The sequence below is a fragment of the Melozone crissalis genome, unplaced genomic scaffold (genome assembly GCF_028551555.1).
Source record: "Melozone crissalis strain CALT ecotype California unplaced genomic scaffold, PUWL_Pcris_2 ptg000061l_1, whole genome shotgun sequence".
Classification (NCBI taxonomy): Eukaryota; Metazoa; Chordata; class Aves; order Passeriformes; family Passerellidae; genus Melozone; species Melozone crissalis.
In genome coordinates, this window is record NW_026535839.1 from 14,698,336 (window position 1) to 14,710,513 (window position 12,178).

The 12,178-nt window shown below is 36.8% G+C and overlaps 2 protein-coding genes across 3 annotated transcripts in view; one reads left to right on the top strand and one right to left on the bottom strand.

The window, feature by feature from the left end:
- The window catches only part of DOCK2 (dedicator of cytokinesis 2), a 160,369-nt gene that overhangs the window by 59,785 nt on the left and 88,406 nt on the right, over window positions 1-12,178 (top strand). Inside the window, exon 27 of the mRNA XM_054287819.1 lies at window positions 2,706-2,798. Within this exon, the coding sequence (XP_054143794.1) occupies window positions 2,706-2,798 (93 nt within the window). The remainder of the gene's footprint in view (window positions 1-2,705; window positions 2,799-12,178) is intronic.
- Window positions 8,133-12,178, bottom strand: part of INSYN2B (inhibitory synaptic factor family member 2B) — a 30,193-nt gene continuing 26,147 nt past the window's right edge. For both annotated transcript variants that reach the window (XM_054287821.1, XM_054287820.1), the window contains exon 4: window positions 8,133-10,121. In XM_054287821.1, the coding sequence (XP_054143796.1) occupies window positions 9,935-10,121 (187 nt within the window). In that variant the 3' untranslated portion in view covers window positions 8,133-9,934. The remainder of the gene's footprint in view (window positions 10,122-12,178) is intronic.

Below are 12,178 nucleotides of genomic sequence, written 5' to 3' on the forward strand. Positions count from 1 at the left end.
AGCTGGGTGAGAGTTTGGGAGGGCACAGAGCAGGGACAGCAGCAATGAATTGACAGAAGTGTTTCCCAGTGGGTATCTCAAGTACAGGTTGTGAAATTTAATTCCCACACAGACATTCAGTGAGTCTCTGTTTGCCACTGTCCAAATAAATGAACGCTCCATCAGAATCTGAAGAGCAGGATTGACTCTGAAAAAACAGAATTGCTTTTCCTGTCCCAGTCCTGTAGTAGTTTAAATAGAAGAAAAAGCAAAATGAAACACTGTCTGCTTTTACCCTGCACATATATTTTTGAAAGAGAGTGAAATTTTGTTTGGTTTGGATTTTCTATTAACTAATCTGTGTAGCAAGCTGTGCCATCCAGCCCAAGAAGGAACCTGAAGGTGTTTGAGCTCTGTGAGAACAGTCCCTCCTGCTGACCTGCCTACAGAGCCTGAGTTCTGGCTCTTCCATGCCTTGGAACAACAGGGAAAACAAACATTTTTGATCACCATATTTAATTAAATGGAATAATACAATTAATGTTTTCCAAGGGAACATTTATATATGATACAAGTTGTTAATTTAGCTCCTAAAAAAATCTTATGCTTAATCAGTGGACTGAAGCCAAGTAATGGTGGGTTTTCCCATGTCATCCTTGCAAAGAGAAGTATGATCTGAAAAAGCACATGTTGCAGTTGGTTGTTAGACTATCTTATGAAGCTAGAAGCTGTAAGATAAAAGACAAAATTTTGTGTATTGACAATGTGTGAAAACAATTTTTGTTAATTTCTCAATGTTGGTATTGAATGCCTAGTTGTTTCTTAGATTGTCAAGAAGAAAGGAAGTCCCAGTTCCATAGAGAAACCATTTTATTTCATTTTATTTCATTTGCTAATGTTTCTCTGAAAATTCAAAGGTGTAGCAGAAAATAACCCTTGTGTGCTTCAGCATATGTAATAGTCTTTCCAGGAAGGGTTTGTTATGTGCTACTTGTGAATTAAGAATAGAGCTCATCTTTAATGATGGAGTCAGGTCTAAATGTTAAAACTCATTATGCTATGTTCTGAACTGTTACTAATTATGGTATAGCACATACTGAAATGTGAAAGTGAACTTGCATTACATGAGCCCTCATCTTTGAATTTAAAAAAACTAAGAACTAATGAACAAATTATATCCCTCTGCTAAGTGCTCCTACATAGTTTATCAGTCTTGGCTGTTGATAATATTTTTTTAAATTATAGTGGTACACAGTGTTATAAGAACAGCAAATGTGTCTTCACTGCAGGCACTCTCAAGCATAGTTGTGTTATAAACATTGGACTGTACCAGAGAAAGTGAAATTTTAAAGAAGAAAACACCAAACAAAAATTATTCCGTGACTACGTTGTTCATTTATAGAATATAACAGCTTCTGAAATGCTGTGACAGGCGAGGAGATCACTTGTGTGATTGTCATTGTCAAATGTAGGCACAGAGTTTGGGATGATTGGAGTGGGGCTGGCCCAGCCCCATCCCCATGGGCACAGCTGTGAGCAGCACTGACAGCAATGAGCCAGGGAGTGCCCAGAGGCACTGAGCACCCACCAAAGGGAGCAGAGGGCACACAGGGGCAGGGCATCAACAGGAGGGGATGAAGGGTTGTGCTAAAGAGCAAGAAGGGCAAATGCTTGAAGCCTTCTGAGGTGGTATGTTACTCTGTGTGGGTTGAAGCTTTCTGAAATTGTATGGTGACACCCTGTGTATTGTGGCCATCTCAGCTGTGACATGAGCTGAGACAATCAAAGGATACAGGAGCACTTAATGGTAACAGTGGATAAATTGCCAGGTGTGAGGAAGGTCCCTGTTTTGAGATGTGTGGCTGATCCAGAGCAGACAGAATAGGAGAAAGAAAAAGAAGACAATTTGGCTGACTCAGAGGGAAAACAGGACCTGAAGCAGTTTCTCCTGGGATAGTACTGGGGCTCAGCTGCCTAAAATGTGACCAAGAGCTCACCATGCCTTCTGTGATTGTGGTGTTCTTTCCATGCTTAAATAAATAAAAGACATTAAATAAGGGTCTTGGTGTAAGCTAAACATCCTTTTCTAGAAATTTGCTTAGGCTTTTTCTTGTTGCAAGCTGTTTTCCTGAACTGTCTAGTCATCAGAGTAAAGTCACTGAAACTGGTGAACAGAATGTCATTCCCATTTGCTCAGGGTTTTAGAATAAATAATCAAACCTCCTTCAGCCTACAAGAGCAGAACTGGGGCCAACCGTGTCCAGTCTGTGCCCTCCCAGAGCAGCTCAGGTAAATGAAGACAACTTTCTCCTTTAATGACTCTGTATGTGTGACTGCCAGCTATTTATTTGTGACATTCCTGAGCTCCAGCCTGCCCTGACAGCACTGACAGGCGTGGGGAGCTGTGAGAGAATTTGCTTTAACTGTACCAGGGTTAAGCTACAGACTGCTCAGTTATGGGGAGAACAGGAGTCCTTTGAGTGAGAGATGGGAAGTGACTGAAACAAAAGACAGTTGTGAATTAGATTGGGCTGAAATTGGACACAAGTATTCCACTGAAATTGCTAGAATTAAGGAGCAGTGTGAGCAAGAAGAATTAGTGTTACTCTTTCAATAGGGCTGTTACATTGTACAACTTGAACTGTCAAAATGGAAATAATTGGTTTCTTCTTACTTTTCAAAGAGATATTATTTTAATATCAAAACTCTGATTTTTTCATTTGCAGGCTTCAACTTATCACCACATTCAAGAAATAATGGTGCAGCTACTACGCACAGTGAACAGAACTGTTATTACCATGGGACGAGATCCATTAAGTGTGAGTAATATTTTAATGCATTTTCAATGCTTTGAAACTCATTTTATAGTTATCCTGGAAAAAATGCAAATATAGCATTTGTGAATTACTGAAAAAATATAGCATATTGTGAATATATTTGTGAATATATTATTCCTTGTGAATTATTTTTTTAATTTAAAAAGTCTCAAGCTTTACTTTTTGTTTTCATTCAGCTGTGACACTGTAGTCACAGTCTTTTGAAGTGTAGTTGAAAGATTTGAGCATTCTTTAAGAGAACAAATGATAAATAGAAATATAGTTGATAACTGCAAAAAAGCAGAAAGTTTTACCTTTCCTGCATAAAGGACATGGTTTAAGACATTGAAAAGAGTATTTCTACAAATCTTAAGGGAAATTGTATGAGCAAAACTGAAAAAAAGTATCTGGGCATGTGCTGGCACTAAATACTTAGCAGAGATTTTTTTTGTGGAGGTTCCATGATTTAACAGTTATATTTGAGAACAAATTCTGCAATTTATTCAGATTTAAGTACACATCTTCTGAGTGCTGCTCTGGATTTAGACTATTTGTGAGAATGCAAAGAATTCATTGGGAATGTGGAGCTTGCCCTTCAGACTGTTCACTTATGGCAAGATGCTTTTTAATGATTTGTCTTTGGAGATTTATTTTATTCTACAAAATCATAGCATCATTTACTTGATGATTTTTGGCCACAAGAGATACATTTTATGCCTTTTTAAATGTCCTCTGTTTCTCTGTTTGCTTCTATTGGAAAATAACAGTTTTAGATCATTGCCAGCCAGAGCATGTGTGCCTCCTAATGATTAGGCTCCTAATAATTGAGGAGACTAATTGAGTTCCTCAGAGGAAATATTTGCCAATGGGTGCTTTGAACTCCCTGGTGGTACATCAGCAGGTTTGAGCCATCTCTGTAGCTGTTTATGTGAACTCTTAGCTGTTTATCTGAACTCCAGGCTGCTGCTGATCATGTGGAACCCTTGGGCACATCCACGGGCACAACAGGAAATGGTTTGAAACAGAGACCAGTGACCCTTACAGCTCTCTTGAGTGTTGGAAAATGTTTTCTGTACAAGGAAAGCATGATATGAGTGTTGTGCATGACCTAACCAGTCTGTTAAGGAGTACTTCTGGATACCATAAACAGCACATGAAAAAGCAAAATGAAGCTGTTTTAATCCTGCATAAAAGATCCATTAGGAAACCAGTAGGAAACAAGCTGGTTACAGTAAACTGAAATGGCTTGGAAAATCTGTTTCTTTTTTCCCCCTTCCATTTACTGTAATTTCTTCAGCTGCTTTAACCTGAAAAGAAAAAATTCAGTGTGAATTTTGAAATGTCATTCCCTTTCTTCTAATTATACTCATGAGCACCTCTGCATATGCGTGTATTGGGCATTTTAGAGGTTTTTCAAAGGGGTATTCCAATAAATTGCTACATTTTCTATAGCTGAAGCAACACTTAACAAAATAGCCTTTCACATGCAAATAAATTGTTTTTAACGAACAAAAGTCTTTGGTATTCAGAAAGAACTGGCAAAAGAAGCTTTTACTATGCTCTGCGTGCTACTTTAGTCACCAAGTTAATTTTCAGGTTTGCCTTAACATTTTTGAGAGGGTCAATCTTGCTGTGAAAGTCTGAATGCTTGATCTTTTCAAAATTAAGCTGCTAGTCAAGAATTATGTCCTGAAGAATGCTTAGATGAGCTCAAGTTGCTGAAATTGTGGGGAATTCTGCAAGGACAGAGGGGACATGTGGAGTTTCTGCAGCTGGACTGTGTAGCTGAGGTTATACAGGTACAAGTGACATTTCAAATGGGGACAAATCTGTCACTTCTGGGAGGACAGGAGGTTATTCTTTAGGTTTTAAATCTGTCACTGTGTTTGTGAGCATTGTAAGTGCTTTTATTAACGTCTGCAATGTCATTTACTATAACTTGAAAATGCTGTGGAAAGTAATGCAAACACTGATTTACACTGATAAGAACAATGATTGCAATTACAGTACCTGTAATTCCTTACAAGTTTAAATGCCTTGCACCTGACAGATAACTGGATTTGGTTTACCTGAGGGGTGTTTTTGCTTTCTGACAGGGATAAGCAAGTTAATTTTCCTATTCAGGTGGTTTTTTCACAATCCTCTAGCTTGTTGGCAGAGATGTGGGTTTACAGTTGCCTGGATCTTTTTGTGCTGTGATGCCAGTTGAAGGGAAAGGGAAAGGGAGGTTCTGCCTTGGGCTTAGCTGGTAAGTGCCTGCTGGGAGCTGTGTTAGTGTAATTACTGAGAAGAGTCAGGCTCAGAAAGAAATAATCTCCCCAGGAGAAGGAGGTGGTGGTGGAAAGGTAATTTGGCTCTCTGCAGCTACTGCAGGGAAGACTTAGTTAAATGCCATTCTTGCCTTCAGTGTGTTGCTTTAGCAGCTGAAGGCTTTAACAGCTACTTGGTTGTTTTCACTCTTAAAACCCCAGAAAACCTTGGCTGTTTGTAGTTGTAGAAGTGCATCTACACTTTCATGAAGAGCTTATTGTCTGAAACTGGCTATTCAAGCTTTACCTTGAATATCTCATGAGATTTAGACTTGTAGATAAAGGTCATTGCCATGCAGTGAAGTCCTCCTACAGGAATTATAGAAGTCAAATTTATAAACCATGTAGAACACAGAAATACTTGTTTTCAGTCTTGGCCTGGCTAGGTAAATAGAAATATCATAAATCCACCATATGTACCTTAAAGGTTTCCTTTAGTACTCCCAAACTTGATTTTGCTCACAAGATCAGTTTAACATGATGAAGTGTAGCTATGCTACACAGAGATGTTTTTAGACAGTATTTATATATAATATTTTACAAATAAAACTTTGCCCAAAAGAAATCTATGAATTCTTTTAAGCAGAGCTACTCCAGAGCAGAAAAGGACCACAGAAACTATTTCCAGAGCTGCCATGGTTGGAGAATTTGATATGTTCAAATATATTCATGGTCTAGCTAAAAGCTACAGCTTTTTTGTTTGGTATTCAAATTGACATCCTTGCTCTACATGGAAATGCTGCAGAATGATTCCACAACATGCCTGTTAGTTTTCCATTCATTTTTCTTCTCCCAAAGAACAGCTGTTCCCTTCCTTTGTAATCTAAACATTGTTTATTAATTGATTCCTGAAACCTAATAAAAATATCTCATTTTATTGCAAAAGATAACATCACATTTAAAGGGCCTAGAAATATACAAAACATACATTACAGATCAAGTGCCATTAGGAAGATATTGTGTGTCTATGCTGGCAGGATTATTGTAGTGCACAGAACCATCATGAACTGCTGTTACAGGAGACAAATCAGTATTTTATTCATACATTTTTAATTTTTAAAGAAAGTTCGTTTGACTCCATAAAACAACAATTTCAAATACAGTAATTTTGGGATATACTGCATTCTGTGCAATGTTTTATATATATAGCATATATCATTTATATATATATTTCTCAGAAACTCACAGCATTTTTATAATCAAGTGCTATCAAGTAGCTCTGGTTTCAGGTTTTGGTGGGATTTTTTTGACAATGTATGGGGGGTTTGCCTGGTTTTTTTTAAAATTTTATTTAGGAATGTGTTTGTTTTTCTAACATTTCTTTCCTGCTCTGTGAGCTGGTTTTAGGAATTAAGCTGTAATTTTGTAAACTAGCGAAGTTTTATGCAGCCAGTACTTTTATCTTTGAACAGTCTACCAATTTCTACTGCTCTTCCAATCCTCGCACTATAAATTGTGTCGTGTGTATCTGGTACTTTTTTATTTCCTATAGGAATGGATAATTCGCTAATAAAAGATTTTAAATGTTTTTAAACAATTAATTTTTAAAAATATTTTAAATATTTTAAAACCATTAAATTTTAAAATATTTTAACAATAAAAAATACCATTGCTTTCCTATCATATTTTCATATAGACAAGAATCTTCAGTTACATGTTACAAAGCTTTAAGTTTTAATTATTTCATGTTGCTAAGATATGCACATTTGAAAACCTGAACAAAACAGCATCTAAGCAGCATTACCCCGTTCCTGTATCCACCATTGACACCTCCTCACCACCTATTAGTGAGACAAAAACCTTTTTTTCCAATTTTCTCTCTCATGTTTGATGTAGAAATCCTTTTGAGTGTTGAGCACTGTGGGAATGGCTGGGGGTAAAAACTCCTTGTAGCCTTCCTGAAGGAAAGCACTGAAATTCCATATTTCTGTCCAGGAAACAGGTGTCTTGGGGGAGTGAGTTTGAAAACTCTGGAAGTGGATTTTCCTGCAGGGCTGAGGCTTGGCTGGCCTGGAAACCTCCTGAGCTTCCCTGCTGCCCTGGTGGCACAAATCACAAACAGAATTTCACATCCACACCTCATGGTCCAGACTTTACTGACCGAGAGAGAAACCAAAAACCACCAGCTCAGGAATCTGGAAAACAAAAGCTAATTGTGACTGAGAGGTTAAGGATTAAATATTGGTTATGGTTCTGAATCCCATCAAGCTCAGGTGTTGAAATATGAAACCTGTAAGCACTTAAATCTGAAATTTCAGGTTCAGCACTTAGATCAGTGTATTTCAGATTCAGCAGTTCTATCAGTGTATTTCAAATTTAGCACTTAAATCAGTGTATTTCAGATTTTTATGAGCATTGATGTTTCTTCAGGTCATAAGAAAGACTTAGAGCCTTACTTGTAACCACTTTTGGTTAGACTTTGTTAAACTAAAAAGAGTGTTTCTGTTTTGCATCATTCTCCTGACCCCAGGAATTGATTGGTGCTATGTGGTGAACCAAAGGGGTGTGGTTTGTTTAAATTAAATGATCTGGATCCTTTGAAAATAAATTGAAAGCATCATATGCATTATGTAGGCAAACCCAAAATCAGACAGCTTAAAATGAGTACTTTTTACGCTTGTCAACAAAAAGAAAGGCAAAAGGATGGCTTTTGTATCATAAATTAGTAAAAATGGGTTCAATACAGAAAAAACAAAAAACAAACTTTGCTGGTTTTACTTGTGTTAGAGCTCTTGGTGTTGCATATTATTATACTTTACCACAGGGGATATTGGTCTTAAAGTATTATTTTAATGCAAAAGAATAATTTATACACTAATAAATCCTTCCCTGCAACAATTATAAATACTAAAGTAACAAAGAAATGCTGTTGGCACAGCAGTGATGTGTTCTGGTGGAGTCATTTAATTCTTACCTTTTTTATAGCCACAACCTATTATTGAAGAGCTTTTCTGTCTCACTAAAGGCATCTAAAGACATTAGCAAAAAAATAATTTCCTTCTGAAAAGCCACTAAAGTAACAATAGTTTTGTTCCTGTCATTTCTGTACTAACTGAAATTAACATGGAAATGGTTTTTAAGCATCAGTCCTTTAGAATTTTAATAAATTAAGCCATGGCATAGTGCAAATTTTCTTCTTAAAGGTTCGTTTTATAAAGAAATTAGTTCCTCCAGACAAAATTTTTCTGTGCAAAAGTATTTTTAATGTATTTTCAAATGTGTAATTAACCCTAGGAATTCAAGGAACACAGAAGTGTACAAAAAGTGTACAGACATTTAAAACTAACATTGCACAATTAATACAGGATTACTTAGAAAAATAAGATGCAGGGATTAATCTATGAATACCCTGAACCAGGGCCACTTCTAAGAAAAGGTCTGCAGTACATTCCACTCAACTTGCTTTGGAAAATCTTTTCCCCCTGCCCCCATATGAAAGGTGACCATGTTTTCATGAGTAAAATAATGGGATCACCAATCATAAATTGGGTTCCATTGGCACACCCTGTGCTAATGGTACCTTGAGTGTTTTTGGAGGAAAGAAGTAGCTGCATTGACATTTGATAAAATCTTTTCAGCATATATATATTTTTGTTTGTGCAATACAGATCAGTTCACTAAATATTATTTTTATGTTCCATTTTTTACCATATATTAATTTACATCTTAAGGCAAAAAAAAAATCTCGGGATATTTTGGTACAGCAATACAGGTCTTAAATGGATAGACTGAGCAAATGATTCAGTAAGACAATAGCCAAAATAGTAATTCCTCTTTTTCCAGCAATTGGGTGATGACATCTGAGGGATCATGTCCACTTTTAGGCTTCCAGATGGATGAAAGACATCAGCTCACACCACAGGATGGCTGTGGCTGCAGCATGGGGCATGAGAGGCAGTTGAAAATTGGGTTTGTTCAGTCTTTTAGAAGTGAAGATGTAGGAGAGAGGTCTCATGATCCACGTAGCTCTTCTTGCAGGTGTTCTTGGACAAAACAAGATGTAATGGGCACAATCAGAATGCAGGAAATTCAGATCAGGTGTTAGGAAAACCTGGAACAGTCTTCCCCAAGGAGCTGAGGATTCTTGTCCTTGGAGATACAACTCAAATTCACTGAACTGGACCTTGCTTGAGCAGGGGTTTAAGACAAGAGTTACAGGGACATTCTCTGGCTTTACAACTCCCCAGTTCTTTTCAGAGAAGTCCATTAAATGACTTCTAAATGGTGGCTTTTTATAACAAAAAAAGAAAAAGACAGAGTTGAAACTTAACCTGAAATTCTTTTGTTTGTAGTTTAATATTAGATGACAGCAACAAAAATATTTCATTGGGGGTGTGAAATAATTATAATTGTCTCCTCTGAGGAGAGATTTGTTTGAACAATTTAGGTTTCCCTGAATTTGTTCTTGATAATGTGGTTTGTTCAAAGCTTGATGAAGATTTTTCCTTTTAGTCAATGTTACTTATAAATGGGAAATAAAGGCTGGGTGACATGCTTATCTTTGTCTACCATTGCTTTTTAAAGTAGAGATTTGAACCTTGTTATTTTTGGAAAGTTGAAAAAAAGGTCTTTACAAAGCATATGAAACTGTCCTTGGGAATAAAAGAGAACTTCCTTTTCAAAGAATCCATTTCTTTTCTTGAAAATAGTATCTTCATGCACCTTTGTTCAGTGAGCTAATTTAATTAAAATCAATTATTTTGATTTTTCAGATACTCTAATTAACCATTCTTAACCTTTGTGATTTCATAATAGCACATTTTCAGGTGTGTGCTCTCAAGCTCTTTCTGTTTTATTGTCTTTTGAAAATTAAAAGGATGCATGAGGAAGTCAAATCCACCAGAAGCATTTTCTTTTCACCTTTTTTGTCTTTCTCCTTAACTCCTTTTTCTCGGGAGCTGGAGGATCAGGTGGTGGCTTCTGAGGAGAAGCTGAAGCTGCATTTTGCTCTGCATTGTCCAGTGTTTTCAAAATCTGATGAAATCTTCCTTCTTGTTGTCTGAAGTCATATTCTACACTATGGAAAAAGAATTAGAGACCTATGCTAGTAAGTGAGAAATTCCCCCTTTAAAGAACATGTCAAAGGCTGCTTCCCTCATCAGAATAATTGGTGTTATTCAGTGATACAGCCTGGGGTAAACAGAAGGGGTTAAAGGGTTGCTCTTTTGAAAATAAGTTCCCCTCTTTTTTTTTCCTTTGAGTGAAAAATGTTCCTTTAAGTGAGTTAAGAATTCCAACATTGTGCCCAAAGCAATGGGACAAAAATGAAAATGTACCAGGGTAACCTTTCAATACATTTCATTCAAAGGTCAGATTTTGATCCCATAATCTAACAGTCATGTGCTCATAATTAAAAACTCTCACATGCTTAACTTTGTTAAATGTGAATGTCTCCCACTAGGACACAGCTAGGAACAGAAATATATGAAATGAAACAGGATCTAAGTCTTGGAGATAAGTGGTGTTATTTAAGAGGAAAGTAGAACTCATTTCCTCAATTGAAAACCCTAATTATTTTTGATGTCAAACAAGAGCCAAGATGTTAATTAGATAAGAGCAGATGAGTGCATTGAAATAAATGTAAGGTTCAAAAGTGTCAGTGTGGACAGGGTTTAAGCAGTATTGTGTATTTTCCTTATTTCAATCATCTCTTCTGGGCAGGAGAGTGAGTTGTATCAGCTTTGTCTGCTGTGAAGGCTTTAGGAGAGAGCGGAAAGGTTGTATTTGCCATGATGGGAGGAAGAGAGCCTTATTTAAGGGAGCTGGGATGTCACTTCAAGGCCCTGTAGCTGATTTTGGCACAGATCAGAAGAAATCTGTAAAGTTAGCAAAAACTTTAAATTGTATTTTTATATAAAATTCATAAACATCACTACATAGTATGTTGAAATTAACTGGAAGATTGTTTCCCTTAATTCATGTGTCTTGGGATTTTTCATTAAATAATATAACTCAATGGGTAAGAAGAAAGCAGGAGGATAATTTTCATTTAGAAAATGAACAGGAAGTAATGCATAATAAATATTAAAAAAGCAGAAAGAAGTGATATAAAATCAGTGCCTTTTGAATTTTATCATCTTATTATGAAAACTGTAACTTAATACCTTTCAATATTCACAGACCAAGGGTGCTGGAGAATGAAATGTTGGGTTTATAGAACATGAAAGGATAGCATTTGCTCTTGTGCCTTTTCTCCACCCTTCTTCAGAGTTTTTAATTTAATGTTGGAGATAACATCTCCAGAGGCAAGAGGTCAATTCAGTCTTCATTTAATACTGCCCATGATAACTGGCTTGGGTTGCTACGTGCATTTGCTTATTACAATACAAAAATTTCTATTACACAACCTGGATGGAAAATCCCAAGCCTGGAATCCCTGCTGGGTAGTTAATAAAGGCAAATTTACAGTCACTGTTAGGCTGAAAAGCTCTTTATGACTTTAGTGATCAGTGTAATCCACAGGGGGATTTCTGTGAGATTCATGCATTGTTTGAGTCAGGGATTGTGTGGTAAAGATGGTTCAGTGACAGCAACCCAGCACTCTGCATGTGCAGGGCTTGCAGCACTGAGGAGTGAGGCTCTTTGGGAGCAGGAAAACTGGGGGCAAGATAAAAAAACTTGATTTTAATCACAGCTGTGATGCTGTCTTAGGGGGAAATACTTGCATGGACATTTCAGGCCACGTAAAACACAGGAACTGCACGTTTGTCTGGAGTAAACACTGACAACAATTGCTGCTTTCAGAATATTGTCTAAAGAACTTCAAATATTGGTCACTCAGAATGCTTTTTCACAACCACATCCTGTGGAACACCTCCGTAAATCAAAAACTATTGTTTCTTTACTATTTCCTCTTTGTCTCTTAAAAGTAGGAACTTTTTAGATCACCTGTGTTCTGCACATGTTCTATTAATCATTGCAGTGTGAGCCTCCAGGCACCATTACTGCTGCAAACTACCTGTAAATCAAAAAAGGCCCCTGAGTTTTTTCTTACTTCCTCTGTTCTTTCCTTTGAATGATGGTGCTTGTTGTTCAAGATCTATCCTGCACTGAAACCATGTAAACTTAAAAACA